The 26,236-nt window shown below is 39.4% G+C and overlaps 1 protein-coding gene across 1 annotated transcript in view; it reads left to right on the top strand.

Moving 5' to 3' along the window:
* HCN1 (hyperpolarization activated cyclic nucleotide gated potassium channel 1) overlaps positions 1–26,236 on the top strand; it is a 213,112-nt gene that overhangs the window by 113,283 nt on the left and 73,593 nt on the right. Inside the window, exon 3 of the mRNA XM_054811028.1 lies at positions 619–780. Coding sequence (XP_054667003.1) covers positions 619–780 — 162 coding nt within the window. The remainder of the gene's footprint in view (positions 1–618; positions 781–26,236) is intronic.

The raw sequence follows: 26,236 nt of genomic DNA, 5'->3' as shown, positions 1-26,236 counted from the left end.
TAACAGCCACAGGATTCTCAGTATTTTAGGAAACCTGCTAATGATAAGAGCGATGAAGTACCTTTTTGTCATTTTGCTTGGTGAACTGGTATGTGCAAATTGGATTAATAGTATAGAAATAGAAGTCTAAAAATATTTAAAATTACTTATTTTGTTTCTTCAGTCAGATTTTGGTGATTTTAAGAAGGTAAGAAATGTGAAGGTGAATCTTTTCTGAACGGGTTATTGACTTTGTATCTCCCACAACTTTGTGAGTATTTAGACACCAAGTTCACATACAAGTAATGGTCACACTAGCTTTACCAGCTTTTTTAATTTGTGAGACTCGCTTCAATTAAAAGGAGTTGTAGGCTTTAGGAAAACACTTGAGCTGGTGATTTCTTATCCAAAATATGCCTTTTTCAGCAGCTTATATAACGCTGGCGTGCAGCCAAGGGTCAGGTATGTCAGCACAGCTCTCTGCCTAAATTAGTGTGCCCAAATTAATGGTCCTTGCTGAGAAATCTCAGGTTTTTTAGAAGTTCAGGATGACCTTTGCTGCCAACCTGCCCAATAAGAAGTAAATGATTTGCATTTCTGATTTGCATCACATAAATAACCTGTAATTTTTGCCCGCAGATTTTCCACATGACGTACGATCTGGCCAGCGCTGTGGTGAGAATCTTTAATCTCATTGGAATGATGCTGCTGCTGTGCCACTGGGATGGTTGTCTGCAGTTTTTAGTACCATTACTCCAGGATTTCCCACCAGATTGCTGGGTGTCCCTAAACGGTATGGTTGTAAGTATTGTTCATTTTTCATTGTGCTTTCTAAACATTATTTTTCTAAAAAGTTAGCTTCAGACTTAAATGTAAAAATACATGCCTAGTAATACACTGCCCTGCAACTTATTCAAGGTTACTTTTTGGTTTTGTTGGCTGGCTTGCTAATGAACTAAAGTTTGTTTTGTAGCCCTCATTACCAGTAAAATTATATTGCCTCATTGTCAGTAAATGAGCGAGAAAATACTTTCAGTTTTAAGGTGATTTTAATTTATTTGCCCTCATTCCCTCAAGAAAGCCACCAAAAGAAATTTGGAAACAGTTCACCAGTACTTTCAATTTAGGCTGTAGTTTCAGAATGCTCCTGAAGGTGTATTATTGATGTTTGTTGCATCTAATGTTGTCCTCAGTTTGCTTCGTAAATAACTTCTGGGTCATCTCGTGATCTCTTTACTAAGCTATTCTCAACTTAAGGGTAGACATGAGCATTTTCTAAGTAAAATAAGAGAAACAGATTTACTTCTATGATACTTTTGCATGTGTAAACAGACTGTTCAAGGAACGAATGTGGCTGTGCCTTATTTGTAAGGAAGAGTAATGATGTTTTGCTTGCTTGACAAGTACCTTGAAGATCAGTAACTGTGAAGAATTAAGTAGTTTTTATCAAGTCAGATAATGAAGTAATACCTAGAACATTTTCATAGGAAATAAATACACTGAAAAGCTTGTTGAAATGTGCCTATACCAAAAAGGAAAAGCCCCAAGCAACTCTCTCATTTGCCATCTGAAAACATGTGTCTCTCCAGTTTTTACAATTTTAGAATCCATAAAACAGCGCCTTTACTGTAGATGGGCATCTTGCTCAGTCCCACGTATTTCTATTGTAGAAACATAACAGTATGTGTTCCTTTAGGAATGTGATACACATTACTGTGGGAGCTCGTTGACTAAGATTGTCAGTCATACAGACAAGTATTTGCAGTCATCAAGCAACATCTTTAATGATAAGCAGCATGTTTGCTGACACCTCATTGTGCAGCTTTCCTAAAAAAAAATAGTGACATATCTTCAGAAATGGAATCACTACAATAAAAGTAGGTCACCGCGATGCTGACTGGCACGTCTTTGCATTCTGCTGCATTCTGGGTTCTGCTTTGTAATGTCTTCCATTCGCATTTATAAAGGGTACATTTTCTACCAGCTTGTTAAAGGTTTGGATGAAAACTATGCTAACGAGTGAAAGAAAGCTTTGGATTACACTTAATTGAAGTATTTAACTTTTAAAGAATACTGAACTATTAAATTCTCTCTCTTCCATAAGAGCTACATTTAATCTGAGAAGGCTGTGCACACACATGCTCAGGGAGACCCTTCTTTCTGCCTGCCCACACTCAGGTTTTTCTATGGAAACAATACTCTCTTCTTACTGGCCACATATTCTTGAAAAGATCCTTTTTAAAAGTTGCACTTTTTTTTTTCTTTTTTTTTTTCATGTCAACTGAATCCGTTGCTGCTAATTAACATTGTGGGGAGATCTAAAAATTGAGCAAGATTATGCTTACTGCATAGGCAATCTTTTAGTCTTACGGCAAGGGAAAGAGTCGTGGACTGCCAGCCTGGAACCAGGAGCATATCTAAGGCCACTGTTGGGGGAAACAACTAGATCTTTCTTCTGACCCCATCATGATGTTATGAGACATTTCCTGATTGCTTTCCAGGCTCCGGAAGTCAATTCTTTAGCACTGAATACAGACAGAGAAGCCATCATGGGATATCAGTCCTCTGAAATCATAGAATCATAGAATCATAAAATCATAGATTGGTTTGGGTTGGAAGGGACCTCAAAGATCATCTAGTTGCAACCCCCCTGCTGCGGGCAGGGACACCCTCCACTAGACTACATTGCCCAAAGCCCCATCTAGCCTGGTCTTGAACACTTCTAGGGATGGGGCATCTACAGCTTCTCTGGGCAACCTGTTCCAGTGCCTCACCACCCTCACAGTAAAGAATTTCTTTCTAACATCTAATCTAAATCGACCCTCCTTCAGCTTAAACCCATTACCCCTTGTCCTGTCACTACACTCCCTGATAAACAGTCACTCACCAGCTTTCCTGTAGGCCCCTTCAGGTACTGGAAGGCCACAATTAGATCTCCCCAGAGCTGCCTTTTCTCCAGGCTGAACAACCCCAACTCTCTCAGCCTGTCCTCATAGGAGAGGTGCTCCAGCCCTCTGATCAGCTTCGTGGCCCTCCTCTGGACTCGCTACAACGGCTCAATGTCTCTCCTGTACTGGGGCCCCCAGAGCTGGAGGCAGTACTCCAGGTGGGATCGCACGAGAGCAGAGCAGAGGGGCAGGATCACCTCCCTCGATCTGCTGGTCACACTTTTTTTGATGCAGCCCAGGACATGGTTGGCTTTCTGGGCTTTCTGGGCTGCAAGCGCACACTGCCGGCTCATGTTGAGCTTCTCATGAATCAATACCCCCGAGTCCTTCTCCTCAGGGCTGCTTTCAATCCATTCCTCGCCCAGCCTATAGTCATGCTTGGGATTGCGCTGACCCACATGCAGGACCTTGCAGTTGGCCTTGTTGAACTTCATGCCGTTTGCACAGGCCCACCTCTCCAGCCTGTCGAGGTCCCTCTGGATGGCATCCCTTCCCTCCAGTGTGTCAACTGCACCACACAGCTTGGTGTCATCAGCAAACTTGCTGAGGGTGCACTCCATCCCACTGTCCGTGTTGCCAACAAAGATGTTATACAGTGCCGGTCCCAGTACCGACCCCTGAGGAATGCCACTCGTCACTGTTCTCCATTTGGACATTGAGCTGTTGACCACAACTCTTGGAGTGTGACCATCCTGCCAATTCCTTATCCACTGAGTGGTCTATCCATTGAATCCGTATCTCTCCAATTTAGAGACAAGGAAGTCATGCGGGACAGAGTCAAATGCCTTGCACAAGTCCAGGTAGATGATGTCAGTTGCCCTTGACAGAGGGAATAAAAGGATGATGATGTCGATCATGATTATATGCTTATTTATAATGGTTGGACTTGATGATCTTAAAGGTCTTTTCCAAGCTAAGCAATTCTACGATTGCAAGATTTTCTGGTGTATTGAGTCTATCCAACCGCTGACTTTGGCATTTGTAAGAGCCTCAGGTTCCTGATACTGCAATAGCTTTCAGAAGTGGGGTACCTTACTGTAGCACGTAAGAATTTAATCTACTCTGAATTTTAAAACTTTTGTTACTGAAATGACTACACTTAATACTAGGGTTAGGACTCAAATGCTCTTGAGACAGAAGGTCAGGTAAGAATCTTATTATTTCTTTTGCGCTTAAGTTCTTTATCTGTGAACTGGTAGTGATTGCCACAGCAACAAGCCAATATTGTCAGGAACAGGAGGTCTTTCCAGACCCTCAGCTAATGCACCTTTCTGTCAAAGTATTCCCTCCCACTCCGATTTTAGTCAGAGGTTTTAGTAGATTAGTAGGTAAAGATAATTCTCCTTGCGCCTGCATACATTTGGAGTTATGATCGAATTTCTGAGTCAAATAATTCCAAAATACACCTGCTCTAAGAAAGGCAAAATTGCCCATCTTTGAATTTCAATCTTTTTTTGAGTAGGGGAAGGTTTGTGTGAGCATTTCCTGGGTTTCATACTGTGCCTCCAATGTAAATTCCTCCAAATGACTTTGTTGCAAGGGCTAACCTCAGGCTAATACACCAATTTTGCTTTGAAGTAAAATTTTAACACTTATTCATGGTGATCATTGGCTTGAAGACTTATTCAAGCTAATGCGTGCTCAGCCAGAAAAAGTTAGTTTTCCAATATGCAAGTCAGTTGCAAGCCACAGCATTTGCTGATAACCTGATGCTGAAGGAAGTAAGGATGCCGTGAGGATGACATGCTGCCACCTCAGTTGACACAGCCCAGCATAGTCTTCCAGCCCATAGTTCCCTTCTGTCTTGCACATTAGTTGCTTCAGGCTGCAGAGTGCAAGAACTTCTCCTTCTCCTGAAAGCTTTTTCTTCTGTACGAGCTGATATGTGAAAGTATTCAAATTCCACAGGCATGCTCATGGTTTTACTTTATGAATACTGTTAAGAAAAAAACCATAGATTAAAATTAATGTCACAAATGAATAGGATAATGAAACCAAGTTGCATTTTGCTTACTGCCTCTCTGAATGCAAATAAAGCAAAACAAATTGGTTAGATTTTCGTCTGTGAAAGGATTATAAAAATGTCATAATACATCGTGAAATAGACTATAAAATGAAATGGACAGCCTTCTCTGTAAAAAGGAATAAGATCACCACTGGTTAATAGGGCACCAACCTACAGCCTAAGTAGTTCAACAAAAAATGTTCATACCACATTGGGAAATTATCTTCAATAATAATAATAATAATAATAATAATGAACCCGTATTGTATCTGTACTCTCAGATAGGCCTTCTTGGCCAGTTCCTAACATTGACCTTCATTTTGCTATGAAATGAGAGCCAGAGCTGGCATCTTTCTTTAATTTTTCTAAATGTGATCCCACTTGCCCACTTTTGTATCTTTACTGCCATTTGATTGCACTGGCTTTATTAATGCTGAGTTGCTATTGACAGGCAGGATCTTGTGCTTTTCCAGAACATCAATGCACTTCTCTTTAAAAATAAGAAAACCAGTAAATACAACATAAAAGTAAGCAGCAGCTGTTTTTTTCTACTCATTTTAAGTCATGTTCCAACCAATCCATTACAGACACAATAACAGTCAATTACTTCTGTGAAGGTATATGGCTCTCTGATGCTGTTCATAGATTTTTTTAACAGTAGGACTGTGTGTTTCATTCCTGAAAGAGGTCTTTTCTGAAGAAGTTTCACAGACGTTCTTAATGATGCTGCCTAATTTCTCCTTGGCTCAGAAAGCCTATTATCTGCAGCTTCTTGTGTGATTTATCCTTAGCTTTCTGATAATCATTGCTTCGGACTAGTGTACTTCCATAATGACTCATAGACCAAACATCTTTATCATACTTCAGAGTTTGAGCCAATAGTTCTTTAGAAAATTAGGAGTAAAACTTGCAGATGAAACCAGGGGAGACACAAGAACAGAAAAGCACAGTGATCCTCTCCTATAGTCAGTCTGTGCAAACTGAGATTCTGCATTTTGCATTTGGTTTCAGCTGCAGTGAATTATGAAAACACAGTGTGTAAGTCCCAAGTGATGAATAGTTGTAGTCAGGTCTTACACGGGACAGAGTTTCTAGGCAAGTGGAGATGAGAGAGGACATTTTTGCCACTGATGCCATCTTGCCATCTAAGCATGACTGCCTACAATAAAGTAACCCTTGCAGTAAATGATTAGTTTTTGTTGGATTGGAAGTTTGCTCTGGCTTTTCATATACCTATGGCAAAGACTCAAAGGCCTGTTAGTCCTTAAAGTAACAGCATATGAAGATCCCTAACCTATACTTTCCTGTCCATATTTGCAATAATTGTTTGTATGGTTAGGAAAACATATGGTCCTTTAAGCAAGGTATTTCCCTGACATTTCCAGATTTTTCATGTATAATGTTCCCTTAGTGAGATAAAAATCTAGCAGGGAAGTATAGAATTTAACTTGAAGGGCGAGTTTTTTAAAAGCCAAAAGGGATTGTGACGTTTTTGGAAAGGGCTTGCTTTGCTGGCATTTCTCATGGCAGTCAGCCGACGTTTGCTCAGCAAGAACCCTTCAAGTACTCTGGTTTCCTTGTTTTGTCATTTCCTTACTGTCCTTGCAGTTGGATTGTTTGCAGCTCTGGTGGTTTTTAGGTTTTGGATTTGGTGAAGTGAGGTTTTGCATTATATTAACTCCCCTTTGTGTCACATCATTTCCTTAGGGGCAAAGAAAATCAGATGTTAGACTTCAGATCTTCATCTCTGACAGTGTCAGCATTGCTAGGAAAATAATTTAGGAATTCTGCTGTAGAATCTGAAATCCTTCTCATTACAAAATGAATAACTTAAATGAATACTTGCCAGGGAAATTCAGAAATGCAGGAGATTATGAGGATTTATAATGCCATAAGAACTATGCTAACATACATATAATATGCACAAAAAACTATTAGTAATAACACACAGAACTTTAATTCTCAACATTTCTTAGTAATGAATACTATTTTCAATTACACATCATTTGTTTTTCTCAGTAAGATCTCTGCTTTACTCAGTGGATCTCAAGGAATGCGTTATAGTCATTTGATTCAGCATTGGGTTTTCTCTTTTTTGATAATGCATCAGCTTAGTATCTTCTTCCCTATAGTTGGCTGTTAGGGCAGCTAACTCTCTCATGATATTTTTCTGCATTTGATCATTATGTGATAAGCATAATTTAGAGCTTCACAAATGTTTTTGAGCACCTTTTCATTATATGGCAAATATTGTAGAGATTATTGTTAGACATTATTGTTAGATTCCTCTGACTTCATTTGTGGTGCTGAGCAATAAATGCTTATGTAAATCCAATCCCGCAATCTTAAACTGGGTGCTTAGAAAATATGGAACATACAGGAATCGTCTGATTACTAAAGGCAGTGAGGTTCTCATGAGTTATACTACTACTCTAACATATTTTATATCCATATATTTATGTATGTCTATTTAGTTATAGCAAATGCTTCTAGGAACAGATAAATGATTGAAATTACCTATCAGAGATGGACTGTGATCAAAATAAGGGGAATTGCCCAACAGTCTATTTGCAACCCAATTTGGAAATATGGTAGTACCGAAAACAACAATATGTAACTGACATTCTTAGGACTAAGGTACCCATATTTTGGAAATCTACAGCGAATAATAATATCCCTTCTAGTATGTGCAGCTATTCAGAATTCGGTTATTGTTCTCTCCTGCACACAGCAGTGACCTAGTCACTGAGGTCAGTCCATTTCCCCCTGCATCAAGATGATGAACTAATGACATGTTTCAGTGTGTTGGGATCTAGTGGTGGGCTTAAAAATATATTAGCTCAGGACAATATATTAGTTCATGTGATTTGATACTATAAGAAACTGCAGAAGAAAATTTTGTAGAGGTGGAGTGCTAAATGACAAGGTATGTTTAATGCAGACTGAGGTCATGTGTTAACTGCAATACCAAAGTTTTATGCCAAGCTAGTGAGGACCAGAGAATGGGGTAGCTGAGGACACTGTTGATTTAGCTCAGTGTGTCATGATCAATGAAGAGGAAAACAAATCAAGTTCTCATTTTTACAATAGCTGCTGAGGCTTTAGGAAGACCACATAAGTTTTGGCTTATGCTTTTTTCTGTTCTCTGACAGATTAGCAGGTCTTCCACTATTGCAGGGCTAGAAAGGGAAGTATTAATAACTTTTTCATCTGACCTGCTTGCCCTTGGTGTAATATTCTGTATAGTTTTGCTGATGTCTCCTGTACTTCTGGACTGTGTATTTTTGATAGTAGGTTGTTGATGTGCTTACATTAAAAAAAAAATTATTAGATTTCCTATGCCTCGTATATATTGAAAATATTTCATTATTTTTATTTTTTCCATGTATTGATTTCTGCCAACAGGAAATTGATTCCAAATAGTAAGGAAGTTCCTGTGATCAAACCCAGCATCTGTACAGTATGCTTTGAAAGTTATGTCCATCATGGCTGCTATTTCTTGTCCCAAAAATTGTATTAATTTGTTCCATACTATTTTCTTACTGTTTCTTTTATGTTTTCCTGTTGAGATTGTATTATTTGTCTCTTTCAAGCCATGAAACACTGGTGCAGAGCAGTGTTTTTCTTCTTTCTAAAAGTCTGAAATAGAGCAGAAACTGGTTTAGATTCTGTGAAAGTCAGGCCTCAGTGATTCCCTAACCTAAAACAATGACAAATGCATTCATCTTCATGACTCACTATTATTGATGTGTTCTTGTGTTATCATTTTGACCTCATCATGTTAATACTATGTGCTAATTGAGATGTACAACCTTCAAAGTTGAAAAATAAAGGTGCAAAATCATTTACGGGGAGGTCTAAAGCTTCCTAGAAATTTAACATTAGTGAAAGTGCTCACATTATCCAGTAATATTTGGAGTGCAACTGAGACAAATGCGAAAACAGTCCTTCAGAGAAGGTATTCCCAGTTGTAATCCCACAACTCCACCAACTTTGGAAATTGTTTAGCATTATGAACTCAACTACTGTCATAAGCCCTGCTACCTTACTTTACTCCCACTAAAATACTTGAAACTCAATGTTGTAGTATTGATATAATTACTTAATGCCGATGGTGATAGTTATTTCAGTAGATATTGGTGCTCAGTGCTACAGAGAAAGGATCTGAACAAGGACACCCGTGTTTGGAAGTGTTGATTGTAGCACTCTGTTACTGATGCGATAATAGGTGCTAAAGAGGATGACTTCTGTAATGAATTACTTGGCTGCCTTGTGTGCTGCTTTTTGTTTCAGATAGAAAGCTGGTCTTCCTTATATGAGGTAAGACTAATGAAACAATTAGTTAGAGAAAGCATGCAAAAACAAATTGATGTGCCTAATTGATACTAACTTACTTCCACCCTTTTTCTTCGTTATTGTAAGAGCTAGTAGGAAATTATCAAAATGTGGATGCAAGGAGGAACTTGCCCTCATGAAAATTTAAGTTCCATGTTTCCCCCTCAAGAATCAACTGAACTCATAAATGGTTGTCCTGCAGTATATTGTGAAGGGATTTCTGGTAATGGTAAATTACAAAATACTTTATGTCAGCCTTAAACTTGAAAGAATAGAAGAAACTGCACATAATATAGTTAAGTCTGATGTGTTTGATAGACATTCTAGCGGAGAAAAAATAGGCATCATAAAGCATGCCTTAAGCCACTTCTTTAATAAAAAATGTGAACTAAAGCAGAAACATAAGTTGGACCTGTCATATTTTAGAACCTTGTATCCCTCATTTACCTTAGAATGAATATTCAGGAGGAGTTAGAAGCACCTCATGGCCAAATGCAGCTTCCCTGTTGTAGAAGAGAGTGTTTACTTTGTTCTGGGGGAGCTGGATTCATCTACTTTGCTCTGTCTCTATAAATTTAACAGTAAGTGTTTATCTGCATGTAGTGGTATTCCAGGTTGAACTTAGATAATAATGTGGAAAAATTATTCTGAAGTAGCTCTCCATGGGTTGCCTTTTTTCCTGTGATTGGAATATCCAAAAACTCAACCCTCGGAATATTTATGCCAGAACAAGTTTCCCGGAATAAATCCAGATGTAGATACATCCAGATTAATACCATTCATATCCAACTGTTCTTCAGCAAATCTTTCTCTTTTTCATTGCAAACCTATATTAATACGCAGAGTCTAATTCTTGATCTGTATGCCTTAAGACTGTAAAAAGATAATCGGCTTTGCACAAGCTGCATATTATTGCCAAGGGATCATTATCAGCCATATCACAATCAGGTTTTCTCAAGAGCACTGATTTTACTGCTTTTAACTGAGGGGTTCTGCCATATCACATTTGAACTTTCATGGTTATTCAGCACCTGACTCATCCTCATATCTAAAGTACATCTGGAGAGAAGTCTCCACTGAGATGCAATTAGACATGAAAATTGGCCACCTGAAATTGTGCATTTAGAATGTTTACATTTCACATTAGATAAAAAGCAATATATTTTGTTCTGGGTCATGTAATTCTGAACCGAGGCACTTTCATACATGAGACACTTGAGATATTTTTGTTCCCATTCCACCAGACCTGCATCAGTAGTCTATAGAATCTATAATCTGTATTCCCAAAATCCCAGAGGGAGGCAAGAGGATATCATAACAATGTTTTTAAATGTTTTTTTTCTGATCTTCTCCTTCAATGGAAATTTTAATATTTCATATTTTCACTTTAATTCAGAATGAAGCTAAAAGCTAAACAAGCAGAATTCCCTGTAGAACTGCAAGTCTTGATTTGCTTCCAGTTCTGATTACCAAAACATGAGAAAAGCAGGAAATATATGGCATTATTGTTTTCTTTCATTTGTTTTAATCTACTGATTTTCCTTAATATCTGAACTGGTTTTGCTTATACTTTTTATGCCAGGAATATACACAAGTCATTCGAATTTAGGCTGCATGTATTTTGCCTGTTTTAAAAGAACAAGGTAATTTTCTTTAATATTGCTCCCTTCCCTCCCCTTTCCTGCTCTTCCTGCTTTCTGCACATACACTCATTTGAGCAGACTCAACCTGAAGTAAGTCAAATACAGGTGTAAAACTTTCAGAAAATAATGTAATTTAATAGAAATGATGGAAAGGATTTTCTATAGGACAAATACAGTAATATTCCACAAATTTTACATTATCTGAAATGTACAGCATCTTATTTAACATTATTATTCATGAGTAAATTTTGAAGAATATCTTCTGGATAGTCTGTGTATACATGTCTACGTATTACTTGTATGAGCAAGCAGTGGGCACTTTCTTGTATCAATTACTTTAAACTTTAAATGCCTCTTAAATATATTTTGTTTTCTTTCTGCTGTATGGATTTTTATGTCCAATTCTTTTACTGTTTAGAAGATACTATTGATAACATAAGGAAAAGAAAAAAGCCCTGTGATGAGACTTTCTCTTGTCCATGTACCACTCTGAATAATTTGCAGTGGTTTTTTTTTCTTACGTGACAGGAATAACAATCTTAGCATTAAAAAATTGCTGAGTATCTATTTAAAAAAACTGCTATAAATCATTTACTAGTCTATTTAATCTAGATGTAAAAATAAAACCAGTTTTCCCTAAATTTAAAAAAAAACATAAGTGACATTACCTTAATGTTTTTTCTCTTTGTTTTGAATGGCAGGGGTTTATTACAAAAAGTTCACAACAATCTCACATAAGTACGATTGGAGCAAAAAGAGATCTATACCATCAGCTCTAGTTCAATAACACAATTTTACCTACATTTTGCACTGCTATTAATACAATGTAAGAGGTGCTTTGAAACAATCTCTTTGCAAGTCACCAATTGGCATTTGAATGAGAAAAGAATATAGTTTCCATATTGTTCACAGATGACTCGTACCTTTTCCAGTCCATCTCATGTATATTTTTAGTCCATCCAAGATGTGTTAATTTGTAATAAAAATAAGGTAATGTAATTTCTCTTTGTTGTCCTTTTCCTTATTTTTTAGGTGAAAATACATTAGAGTGTAGTCAACTGTATTTGATCTTTTATATTTGGAAGAAGTTAGTTTGCATTTGAGGGTAGCCCAGCACTTTGACAACAGTACCTGTAATCAAAGAAGGATTATCTATATTGATACAGATAGGGAGGGACTTACATGATGTTTTTGAACAATTTTCTACTTAAAGTGATACCTGCAAACAGAGTCTACTCAGACTGCTAGTTCAGTTTTACAGAGAGTAATTAAGTACTGGTCAGGACTAAAGGTATAGCACATTTGTCACACTTTGCAATAATGTGTAATATCCCTATGCTTATTGCTAATAGTAGAAAAACCTTTTAAATTTATCTCTTAGATACAGCTAGAAATGTTATGCCAAATCTAAACTCAGTTAAATGCTACTTAAGCAACGTTGGTAGAAAAATATATGAAGGAGTTTTCTATTTATTTTGAATAGCTTTTTCCAGATGTATTGGTTTCAGAAGGGATAGAGTTAATTTTTTTTCTAGTAGCTGGTATAGTGCTCTGTTTTGGATTTAGGATAGAATAATGTTGATACCACAACAGTGTTTTTAGTTGTTGCCAGGTAGTAGTAGTAGTGCCTACATTAAGTGAAGGACTGTTCAGTTTCCGACGCCCTGCCATGTGCACAAGAAGCTGGGAGAGCACAGCCAGGACAGCTGGCCCAGGCTGGCCAAAGGGACATTCCCTACCATAGACCGTTGTGCTCCCTATGTAACTGGGGAAGCTAGCCGGGAGGTGGGATCGCTGCTCGGAAACAGACTGGGCATCAGGGCTTTTTTTCACAGGTGGTAAGCAATTGCATTTGTGCATCACTTGGTTTAGATATGTATATATATATACATATACATTTATTATTGTTGTTGTTATTGTTGTTATTATTATTATTATCTTCCTTTGTTATCCCATTAAATTGTCTTTATCTCAACCCATGAGGTTTTTTTCCCATTCTCCTCCCCATCCCATTGTTGGGGGCTTGGGGTGAGCGATTAGCCGCATGGTGCTTGGTTACTAGCTGGCATTAAACCATAACACCTGATGTTCAGAAATAGAGTTTATGGTTCATGATAAAAACCTTTGGTGGGAGGTAAACATAAATTTCACTCAGATTTGTGTGAAGACGAGATACAAGAGCTCACCCTGGAAAGGTACACTCAAGAGCAATGGGCAGGCGTGCAATGTTTCCAATAGGTGAGGGCAGATTTGGCTCTGGAATTTTTGGACCTATGCAGATGTCTCTCTACAAGCTCTCATAATCCATACAATTCAGCTAAAGGCTGCCTGTCCCTTACCCTCATCTCTGTATATTAGATGCAGATGCACTATGGAATATATAAAATGGGCCTTTCCTTTCCTGTCATTCTCTAACACTGACTGTCATGACTTTACTCTTGCAACAAGACCTTCCTGCTGCTACATACTCTTGCATGCCTAAATGGAGTAGTGAAAAACTTATTCTAAAATAAATGAGTTTATTTCTGAGTTATATGAATATGCAAGGATGAGGTTCCCTTAGGCTTTTGCAGTCAGTATCTTTACAAAGCAGCTGTTTATGGAAAGGATAACATATAAATGCTGACAGGAAGTGCATCCTGGAAATGCCACATGCCCTCAGAAATAATGGTATAACTGCACTGCTCCTAGCTGAATGTATTTTGCAGATCAATAAAATATATTAACTCCAAACCAGCTTAGTTGAATTGTGAAGGTAAAAGACAGACACAAAAAAAATAATGTGGAGAGGAGAAAGAAGTAATGAGGCAGTTTAAATAGAAATATAACATCTGGACCTGTAGTCTAGTATGAGCCAGTGCACCCATCCATCTCAACATGATTTGAGGAAACATAAATTCAGCATGTGTACAAATTAATAAAAGACGAAGAGTTTCTAATGTTCAACAAAGCCTGTTGGTTTTACTCTTTTGCTTTTAAAAACTTTCAGACTTCAAGACAGAAAAAATACCATTTAAATTATTCACTTACAATGGTGACACTGAATCCATAATCTGAATGAATATAATTTGTATGGTATCAATGAAAACTCACTTAAATATAATATAACTCATGTTTCTAATCAATAATGACTCTTAATTTTATTTTAAAAGTTAGTGGAAAAACATGGCATTTTGCTGTTTTGAAGAATGAACGCTGCTTTGATGTACTTCCTCTGATAAACTTCCTCCCATGGAGTGATTTTGTTTCTTTTCACAGGTTTGATTTAAAAGGTTGGATCTGAAAAATACTTTTTTTTTTTTTTAATCAAGAATTCTGGTATTTTTTGTGTGAACTTCAGAAGGAAGAAATAACCATGTGATCTGAAAAAAGAAGCATGGCCAGCAGGTCAAGAGAGGTGATTCTGCCTCTCTACTCCATTCTGGTGAGACCCCACCTGGAGTACTGCATCCAGCTCTGGGGTCCCCAGTACAAGAAAGACATGGAGCTGTTTGAACAGGTCCAGAGGAGGGCCCCAAAAATGAACAGAGGGCTGGAGCACCTCTCCTATGAGGTCAGGCTGAGAGAGCTGGGATTGTTCAGCCTGGAGTAGAGAAGGCTCCAGGGAGACCTTAGAGCAGCCTTCCAGTACCTAAACGGGGCTTATAAGAAAGATGGAGACAGAGTTTTTATCAGAGCCTGTAGAGATAGGACAAGGGTTAATGGTTTTAAACTAAAAGAGGGTAGATTTAGGCTGGATATAAGGAAGAACTTTTTTACAATGATGGTGGTGACACATTGGAACAGGTTGCTCAGAGAAGTTGTGGATGCCTCATCCCTGAAAGTGTTCAGGGTCAGGTTGGATGGGGCTCTGAGCAACCTGATCTAGTTGAAGATGTCCTTGCTTATCACAAGGTCCCTTCCAACCCGAACTGTTCTATGATTCTATAATTCTATGAAATTAGAATCTATTCAAGACCATTTTAAACCTAATTTCAATGAAATGAGAACTTCACTCTGTAACTTTTTGGTGGGAATTATGGAACTGTTTCTGTTTGTAAGTCAGCTAAAACTTGTCTGTACCTGTGTACTTGGAGGATGCAAAACATGGTTGCAATAAAAATAAATTATTGTTGTTTATCACTATTCTTACTTAGTGCCATACATAATGCTGTGGGTGGCTGGATTTATTAATGTAATCAAACATTGTCATGGTACTGGTTTTAAGGCAAAATTAACTGAATTTCTCTTAAGTCAATGGTTTGATTACTTTGTTCAATGGACCAACTAATAGTAAGAAAGATTATTCTTTTGATTATACTAAATATGCAATAGATATCAGATTTTTAAGATTAATCTTAAAATCAAGATTAAGATTAATCTCATTTAGACCATGCCCAGTAAATATGAAGCTTTGAGTTGAGAAAGGTTTCCAACCATCTGCAAGTTAGATAGCACAATGGTTTGGTAAATATATGCTATTTTCATTAGAATCCGAGTCCTTTAAGGTATTTCCAATTTAACATCCTTCTCAACATTTTTCAAGCAAAGTGAATGTCATGACTTCAGGTACGTGCCCTGAATCCAAGAACTCTTACTGTCATTGTGTGCTCTCTGCTGTATAACTTTATCCATATTATTGAATAATTACGAAGTTTGCATTCTGAGCATCCCTTTGTTTTCATTAGGTATCTTTTTTTGTCTCTCATTTGCTCCTATCTGTGGTTCATGATACCATCTCACTGTAGTATGCTTGCATTAAAGCCACGGTGCTGCAACTGAATTGTCCTAGTCAAATCTCCAGCACGTCTTACAGAGCCCCACTGACGTTTCTTAGCCTTTGCATTGGCAAACCCATATCCTAACCTGAATGTCAGATTTAAATGAAAGAGCAAAACCATGGATCATAAAATAAAATCACAGTTTGAGAGAAGGGACTGTCCTTAGGAATTTTATTTTCTCCACTGGATAGGAGCAAGGAAGAAATGGGGAGGCATGTCCATCCACTAAAACACAGGCCCGCTCAGCAGGGTACCTCACGGAGCTAATGGAGGTGGCTTTAGCTGCATAGGATCATGCTGCAGCTGATGGAGAGAGAAACTCTCCCCTGGAGGTGATAAAGAGCATCTGCTTTAAACTTCTATTCTGAATCACGATCTACAGGAGTCTGATTTTTACTGACTGTGTAGGGAGACTAGAGAGACTTGACAACTCAGCCATCAAAGTATAGTTACTGAAGTCCACTGATGAGAAATTTTATCATGCCTTCCTTCCTTATTGCCCATTCTTGCAAACAAAACCCAGGACAAGTTGAGCCACTGGTAACTGTAGATAACCATGTGTAACCAGTACAAAATGAAATGCATAGTTACTGTTCCTGTTCATCCTCCATCACTCAGGGTCATGGTATTCTTCCTGTTCCTGTCTCCCTCAGACATCAATCCTAGATCTCCCATGACAAGCCTCTCCCCAAGATTTGTTCTCTGGGCTGAGCCATCTGTCTCAGCCTTACCTTTTTCAGTCAGAGCATTTTCATCCTTGGCATCTAAACTGAGGAACCTGAATTCCTTTAAACTACTCAGCAGGTGGATGTTATAGTTGCTCTGCAGGATAATTTGGTGGATCTTCCTGTAATCAAAGCATGAAGTTTAAATCTTAAATGCAGTGAGAGACTTACTTTCTTTTTATGTTGCAGCTATGAAAGTATCTCATATACTTTCTAAGCATTTCTGTACACTTAAATGGCATTACCACTGCTATGTGGATCAAACAGGTGTCTTGTAAATACTTGATATGGAGCTGTGACAAGGCGAGTTGGCTAAAAAAAAGTTAGACCCATGAAAAGTAGGTAATTTATGACTTAGTCCTTTTCTTTATTCACTAATCTGTGGAAACAGATAGAGCAATAAAGTATAGAACAATGAAGCCTATTCATGACCTGGCCATAGCTCTTTCCAAATTTGACTTATTCAAAGTAGGTTTTTTCCCTCTTCTTTAGATAATAAAAATCTTAGTGGAGGTAGATAATTTAGAACAAGGAATTAATATCTTTGGACCGCTGTTTCCCTGATCAGCAACAAATAATCTGTTTAAAAAGCTACACATGATAGTAAGAGAGGTTATATCCCATATGATCACTAATCAGGTAAAAATAATGCAATGAAACAGTCTATACAAAGGACAACACGAAATTTGTATTTTGCCTCAATAGCTTTAGCGCACCTCACTTCCGAGTGCAGAACACAAGAGGTTTTGGGGAAGAGGTAAGAAGGTGGGCAGAGGAAAGAGAAGAATAAACTAAAGACAAAATGAATGCATGGCTGCATCCAAGTTAATGATTAGGCTGTTAAGAGTTCATTCAGGTGGGGCCATAGGACCAGCAGTGGCCATGTGAAGTCCGGCCCGTGCTCTGTCTGGCCCCTGTCCAAGGGTGGCAAGGAGCAGATGCCCAGAAAAGACCAAGCCAGAGCAAGCATGGAGTGTCCTTTCCTTTAGCATATCCTACAAACTTTCAGAAAGTTGCAGCTGAGGGACCTCTGGATCCAGAGCTGGTATCCACATGTTTAATAGCCATCGCCGTGTGCTTCTTCCAGTAGTTTGTCCAATCACTTTTTGAGTCCATGTGAATTTTACTATTAGACCAGAAGTGTGGGCACGGTGTCACAGTATCGTGACTCTGCCGTACTGCCGTGTTTCAAAGCTGGCCTTGCTGGCTGTCCTTAGCGCTGTACCCCATGCTGGGGTGACCTTACCTGAGAGGGCCCAGAGTGGCCCAGTGGGCATGGGCTGCTGGTGGTACAGGGGGGTCCCTGTCTTTAGAGCTGGAACTGGGACCTGGGTGCTCCTCACATCTTAGGTGAATGCTGCAGGTGCTCTGTCAACTCCCTCAGGGGTGTTCAGAGAGAAGAGGAGCATGTTCCCCTTCATTCCCCTCAGACTATGAAGTCGGTACCCCAAAAGTTAGGACATTCTTCTACAATTTAGGTTAACCTCCATCAGGTAAAGGAGGGAAATGATTTTTTTTATGCGTCACTTTGTTTTGTTTTGTTAATGCCTGGACAACATTTTATGGGCAGTGTTTAGGCTGATAAATCTTTTTTTCTTTATATTATTATTACCTTGAATGTCTTGCAGACTCTGGTAAGCACCTGCAGTTTTAGGGCATCTGAATTTAAGAACAGGCCATTGACAAAACTCAGATGAGTTCTCAGAAAAAGAAAAGCCTCTGATCTAGATCCAGCCAGCTTGCTTTGACACCGAGGTTTGTTCTTTTCATAGACCCAAAATAGGATTTCAGCTGCAAAAATCCTTTGCTTCCTGCTGTCACTGCCTAATAAAATAATGCACAGCTTTTTGTAGGATGTAGTATTTGATGAAGGACTGTGATTTATCAAAAAAGCAGACCAGGTTTTGAGGGCTCAGATATTTAGTAAGTGAATTTCCTGAAGAATGTTAACTAAGCAGATGTAACCTAAAGTCTCAAAGGCATCAGGTTAAGAAATAAATCCAAAAACTGACAAGAAAAGTGTTGCCTTCAATACCAGCTAAGTGAAGAAGAATGCTTAAAACCAGCACTGAACCTCTGCCTTAAAACCTATGTGACTTAAAGAAAAAATAAAACATGACAAAAATTATATCTTTAGACTAAGGACAAAAATATTTGAATTTGCCTATGTGGTACCAAGCATCACCTTACCAGGAAAAGAACCTGTATTTTAAAGCACTGGAACTCCTGAATCCTAGTCCCAACCTTTACGCTGATTCTCTGTGTGAAAGTAGCATTGGTTCACGTTGATTCATTATTAAGCAGATTAAAACATATTCAGGCTCTTTGTAGACACATTTGCCTGTATGAATGGATTATATTAGACTGTTTTAATCTACTGTAGACTGCAATTTTTTTTCCTAAGGACACATTCCTACAAGCACTTACAAAGAAAAAGTATTTGGTAGAATATGTATGTATATAGAACAAGAATGAAAGTATTTCTTGGAAAATCAGACTTTGAATGTTTTGAGACGTTCTTAGTGAGAAAGCATTGTGATACTATGATTTTGTGCATATCTGTCTATGTACCTTTCAATTTATATATCGTTTGCCTAGCCTTTTCCTAATAATAGCCTTTTCTGCCACTTGCTAAGTTAGTTGTTTCCTTCCTTGTTTTTATGTAGCTTCAAAATCACTTTGATTCAGAGAGAATGTTGATAGCTCTCAGAAAGCTAAATATCCACTGCCAAACACATATAATTTTCATTTGTCATTTTATTTAGGATCAGATGCTTCACATAATTTGCTGCCGAGTCTGAGTTGTTCACAGAATAAGGAGATGCAGTTCCTTCTGCTGAATTGTGTTTTCTAAATTGGTTGCAAATATTGTCTATGATGGTGGAGATTCTTCCCAACAGTTTTCAGTAAAGCAGTACACTGTGGAGTCACAAGTCAGGTTTATGTCACTTCACTCCTTCAGCCGTCTCCCAGAACTGTACTATATTAAGCCCATGTTATCATCTGCCTGTTCTTGACTATCAGATAGCTATGTTGAAAATTCAAAGCTTTTCTCGATGGTTGCATTATAAAAGCATTTCATAAATGGTTTGATTCAATATTGAGGCTTGTGAAGTAAACTGTTTTGCATCATATCCAGCTCCTTTCACCAACTGAAAAGAGCAGAAAAAAAGATATGATGTCTTTAATGCACTTTGGTTTTTTACCTCTCCTGAACAATGCTATTTCATCAACTTCAGTTTCTCATTGAAAATGCTTCCTTGCAGGATTTATGTTTTCTCTTATTAGACATGCCATTGTTTTGACTCATTTTTTTTTTCTTTTCTTGTAAGAAAGTGTTTCTCGCTGGAGTGCATTGTTTGCCCAGTGAAATTATGTTTACTAAAAACCTGTAGACGTACTTGTTGTAGTCACTTATTATGACCACACAATACTTATTGTGTACTTATTCTGATTACAACACATTTTCCCTCTGGTGGGTGATGTGTATCTGTTCCAGTTAGTCCCTTGTAAACAATGGCACTTAATTTTATTTCAGGATCAAAAACCAGTGTGATTTGAACTTCATCAAACTTCAGATGTGCTGTGAGAAGACAGCAAAAGCCAAATGTCTTCATCACATTTTTAGATTATTTAATAAATTTCAGTAAAAGGATCTCAAGAACAAAGTTCAGCATAGAGTGATGTGGTAACATGTGCAGTTTCAGTGATAGGCATTTGTAAAACTTTTTTTAAAATATTTTTTCTGATAATGAAATTGATTTCAAAGGAGGTGAGACGGAATGCTCTCCAGTAGTAGTAATTGTTACTAAAGTGATGCCACCTAATAAGTTTATTATTAAAAATAGTCACAACTGGTAGCCAAAGTCTAGAGCCCCTAATGTCCCCCTTGCAGAAGCAGTTTGCATCCTGTGAGAGTTGTTTAAGGAACTGAAACAGAAACCCTTCAAAAAAGGCCTGACTGCTTCACTGCATTCTGACCTAGCTTTTCTGGCAGACAGGCATGAGATAAAGCAACAGGTACATTCTGGAAAATTCCTTTACCAGTATTCGTCCCTTGGTTTGTCACTGACTGATTGACATGGCAGCTGTATTAATACTGGTAGATTAAACATGACCAGGTCTGCTTTCTCTCCTGGAAGTCAGTTGCCTCCACAGCCTGCTTCCATACAACTGCACTTCTTAGTTACCAAGGCAAAGTAGAATCATAGAATCATAGAATGGTTTGGGTTGGAAGGGACATTAAAGATCATCTAGTTCCAACCCCACTGCCATGGGCAGGGACACCCTCCACTAGACCACGCTGCCCAAAGCCCCATCCAACCTGGCCTTGAACACTTCCAGGGATGGGGCATCCCCAACCTCTCTGGGCAACCTGTGCCAGTGCCTCACCACTCTAACAGTAAAGAATTTCTTTCTAACATCTAATCTAAATCAACCCTCCTTCAGCTTAAACCCATCACCCCTTGTCCTTTCACTACACTCCCTGATAAACAGTCACTCACCAGCTTTCCTGTAGGCCCCTTCAGGTACTGGAAGGCCACAATTAGATCTCCCCAGAGCTGCCTTTTCTCCAGGCTGAACAACCCCAACTCTCTCAGCCTGTCCTCATAGGAGAGGTGCTCCAGCCCTCTGATCAGCTTCGTGGCCCTCCTCTGGACTCTCTCCAACAGCTCCATGTCTCTCCTGTACTGGGGCCCCCAGAGCTGGACGCAGTACTCCAGGTGGGATCTCATGAGAGCAGAGCAGAGGGGCAGGATCACCTCCCTCGACCTGCTGGTCACGCTGCTTTTGATGCAGCCCAGGACACGGTTGGCTTTCTGGGCTTTCTGGGCTGCAAGCGCACACTGCCGGCTCATGCTGAGCTTCTCATCAATCAATACCCCCAAGTCCTTCTCCTCAGGGCTGCTTTCAATCCATTCCTCGCCCAGCCTATAGTTGTGCTTGGGATTGCGCCGACCCACATGCAGGACCTTGCAGTTGGCCTTGTTGAACTTCATGCCGTTTGCACAGGCCCACCTCTCCAGCCTGTGGAGGTCCCTCTGGATGGCATCCCTTCCCTCCAGCGTGTCAACCACACCACACAGCTTGGTGTCGTCAGCAAACTTGCTGAGGGTGCACTCAATCCCACTGTCCATGTTGCCGACAATGGTGGCGACAATGGTGGTCTCAGGTGAACCTGTGCTAACTCTCAGGCTGTGTTGGGGAGTTGTTTTGGAGAGTGTTAATTGGGCTGAGCCAAAACCACCACTTTCTCAAAAACTGCAAGTACGGACAATCAACTTCCACAGTGGGAGGGTGTTTCCTAGCACCATTAAATTTTCACATCGGAAAAATAAACATAGTCTGTACTTTAAATATTTTACTCTAAACTTTATAAAAGCTTTGTAACAGCTTTGTAAGCTGTAATTCCTTTAAAATTGTTATTAACATAATCCTTTGGAATAGAATGTTATTTTAAATGGGATTCATGCATTACAAACTTTCTTCAGTCTTCTGGGTTCAGTTAAGCGAGCACAGTGACCAGATAAAAGGATGAGTCAGAGCTTGCTGATTCATATTCAAAAGAATATGAAAAGTATTTTTCCTGTAAGCTTTAATTTATTATTTTGTAAGTTTATATAGGAATTCATTATTGTATCCCTGATTAGGTACAGATACACAGAACAAAGAGCAGTACTGAGCAGTGTACAGGGAAGCCTCCTGTATGAGATTCTGAGCATTTCTTATGTGAACCATCCTTTTGAATGCAATAGGCGTATTCATGTGAACATAACAACTCAAATATATGTGAAAGACCAGGCTGTATGCATAAGCCAAATATCTGCACTTCTGTTGTTTATGAATCGCCACACAGATTCTACAATGAAAATTATTCATCCTTGCCGTTAAAAGGTGGTCACAGCTAGATATTCATGCTGCTTGCTTTTAATGGGGGGGGATGTATGAGCAGATAAATAATTTATTTCTGCATCAGGAAAAATAATCAAAAGAAAAAGAAGGTTCTGTTACGCTACATTGTTTTTGTTTGATGGCTAGTGCCAAAGACATAGCACCAAACATGAATAAGCTGTAATGACAGCAAAGTCACATAACGACTCTGAACAGAGTAAATATATAATATTTAGTCATTGCTCTGACAGTCAAACATCTTTTCCTGTGGAATGCAATGCCAAACACTTTCTAAAATTTTTCTGCCAGTATTGGTCTTGAAAGTATATGCTGAGTCATTTGCACCATCTGTTATCTGTGCATGTATCAGCAGAGAGAAATGTTGAGAAGTTTCTGAAGACATCTGCTTATTCCACTGAGCTTACTGATTCAGGTTTTTTTTTTCTTAAATCATATCTACTTACATACTTCCTAAAATATACTCTTCTTCCTTGGGCTTAAGATTTTTAGAATAACAGCAGAATTTTTAATCTTCCATGTCTAATCCCACCTTGCCTTTGTTTACTAGTTTTAGAAAACCGCAAGAGATTCTTAGTAATAATAGCTGTAATAAGAAGTAGATGTTTTGCATGATAATACATTCACCATTGCATGAGTTTTGAAACAGTAAATATTGCACAACTTTCCCATTGGCCAACTTGGTTATTCATTGTGGTAGTCAAACAACTTTGAAAGTTGAAATACTGAGGTGGTATTTTGCTGTAATTTCCTGTCTGAGATTTTAACTAATGTGTCATTCTAAGGCACTGTATGAAGCCAGAGGCAGTAAATTGTCCAACTGACTGATGGACAAGTCTGTAAGCTATATATCTATATCAAAACATATAGATGGAATACTGTTGAAAAGATAGATTGCATATAGATGCCCAATTCTAATCTCATATCAGTGTTACGCTCATGTAACTAGTTGACACAGGGAAATTACTGCTAATGGATATAACTTGTATTCTGAAATATGAAAGCAGAGCCAGAATTTGAAGATGTGTAGATGCCAAATCCAAAGCATGAGAAGTTTTTGAGGACAATAATACTTCTATGGAAAGTGAAGTGTAACAGCTGGGAGGATTTGGCCATTGAACTTAGATCATGCAGGATTTGGTAAGACACATGTCTTTTTTGCTAGGTCTGCATGACATACCTGTGAGAAATGTCCTTAACTTGCAAGTATAGTTTTTCTTAGCACACCTTTTTGATAAGTTAAATTATATTTTAAATAATTCTTAAACTTAAGAAGTCTTTAAGAAACTGTTTGAAATAATGGCTTGCAAATATATCATGGCTGTATAAGACACAAATACAGTTTAACTGAATTCCCATTAGAAAAGACTGTATGTTTTATGGTAACTTCAACCAGCTGTGGCTCATGTCCTCCAGATTTTTGGCAGTTGTTTCCTTGGGGCCACTACTGCAATATGTGTGCTACCATGTGAACAATGATGCTTTGTGCTTCCTTTGACCTTTGAAGCCCCAACCTGAACTTGACATTAGTTTTGTGCAATAACTTTCTGTAACAACACTAAAACCAGAGGGCTTACTTATGGACTGTCTAGCTGCCTCCATGCTCATAAATTGAAAGTGCCAACTTTTAATGGACACAGGGGTAGGGCTGGGATAGGAGCTACCTGCTGTGTCCATGGTATTAATCTCATTTGGCTTTCAACACAGGACAAGCTCATGCTGGCTGCCTAGAAGGAACGGTTCCTCACTCGCACCAGCTGCAAAGCAGACCTGCTATGACTTGGGAGAGAGCTACGTGGCCAGTGCCACACCAGGGGCACTTCTAACAGTATACCCATGTGAACCAAGCTCTAGAGCTCGGAAATGCTTTTTAGTTTACGAAGATAGACGCAAACCATCTATATCCTGTCAAGATTTGTATCCATAGAATCATAGAATCATAGAATGGTTTGGGTTGGAAGGGACATTAAAGATCATCTAGTTCCAATCCACCTGCTGCAGGCAGGGACACCCTCCACTAGACCACGTTGCCCAAAGCCTCATCCAACCTGATCTTAAACACTTCCAGGGAAGGGGCATCCACAGCCTCTCTGGGCAACCTGTTCCAGTGCCTCACCACTCTAACAGTAAAGAATTTCTTCCTAACATCTAATCTAAATCGACCCTCCTTCAGCTTAAACCCATCACCCCTTGTCCTGTCTCTACACTCCCTGATAAACAGTCCCTCACCAGCTTTCCTGTAGGCCCCTTCAGGTACTGGAAGGCCACAATTAGATCTCCCCAGAGCCACCTTTTCTCCAGGCTGAACAACCCCAACTCTCTCAGCCTGTCCTCATAGGAAAGGTGCTCCAGCCCTCTGATCAGCTTTGTGGCCCTCCTCTGGACTCGCTCCAACAACTCCATGTCTCTCCTGTACTGGGGCCCCCAGAGCTGGACGCAGTACTCCAGGTGGGATCTCATGAGAGCAGAGCAGAGGGGCAGGATCATCTCCCTCGACCTGCTGGTCACACCTCTTTTGATGCAGCCCAGGACATGGTTGGCTTTCTGGGCTTTCTGGGCTGCAAGCGCACACTGCCGGCTCATGCTGAGCTTCTCATCAATCAATACCCCCAAGTCCTCCTCAGGGCTGCTTTCAATCCATTCCTCGCCCAGCCTATAGTCGTGTTTAGGATTGCGCCAACCCACATGCAGGACCTTGCACTTGGCCTTGTTGAACTTCATGCGGTTTGCACGGGCCCACCTCTCCAGCCTGTGGAGGTCCCTCTGGATGGCATCCCTTCCCTCCAGTGTGTCGACCACACCACACAGCTTGGTGTCGTCAGCAAACTTGCTGAGGGTGCACTCAATCCCACTGTCCATGTTGCCGACAAAGATGTTGAACAGTGCTAACTCCCAGTACCGACCCCTGAGGAACGCCACTCGTCACTGTTCTCCACTTGGACATTGAGCTGTTGACCACAACTCTTGGAGTGTGACCATCCAACCAATTCCTTATCCACCGAGTGGTCCATCCATCGAATCCATGTCTCTCCAATTTAGAGACAGGGATATCGTGCGGGACAGTGTCAAATGCCTTGCACAAGTCCAGGTGGGTGACATCGGTTGCTTTTTCCTTATCCACCAATGCTGTAACCCCATCATAGAAGGCCATCAAATTTGTCAGGCACAATTTGCCCTTAGTGAAGCCGTGTTGGCTTTCACCAGTCACCTCCTTATCTTCCATGTGCCTGAGCATAGTCTCCAGGAGGGTCTGCTCCGTGATCTTGCCAGGCACGAAGGTGAGACCGACCGGCCTGTAGTTCCCTGGATCTTCCTTTTTATCCTTCTTAAAAATGTTATTTTCCCCCTCTTTCAGTTGGCGGGAACTTCGCCAGAGTGCCAGGACTTCTCAAATATGATGGCGAGTGGCCATCAGACCTCCTTCAGGTATCACTTACTTTCAGAGGAACCTAAAGGCAATGGTGGGCATGAATGGATATGTCTGATTGATTACAAGGCAAGCTCTTCTGGGTAGGGACAGGCTACTTCCCAACTCCTGCTGCAATTTTGAAAGGGAGAATCAGGAGTGTGAGTGTCCTTGTAGAAACCAATTGACTTAATTCCTAAGTCAATTTTTGCTCCATGATTGTAGAGCATGACCTTGCAAACTGAGAGGACAATTTATGTGACACATGCAGCAAGCATGATGTGAAAGGAAAAAGGAACTGAGTCAAAAATGTGGGAACCACTACTGCCTGTGCAATAGTCTGCTTATTACAAGATTTCTAAATCAATTTGTATCTCAGTGCAAGGGTATGGCTGAGAGAAGGTAAGCTGTGCCTGAGGGAATGATGACAATATGGGAGTGGAATTGATTTGTCTGATGACAACAAAATCTCCTGCTGAAAACCTCCATAGATTCTGGTAAAATAGAAACCCTTTCTTAATCCAC

This window comes from Grus americana, chromosome Z (genome assembly GCF_028858705.1).
Source record: "Grus americana isolate bGruAme1 chromosome Z, bGruAme1.mat, whole genome shotgun sequence".
In the NCBI taxonomy this organism is placed as follows: Eukaryota; Metazoa; Chordata; class Aves; order Gruiformes; family Gruidae; genus Grus; species Grus americana.
This window is presented reverse-complemented; position numbering and strand designations above follow the sequence as displayed.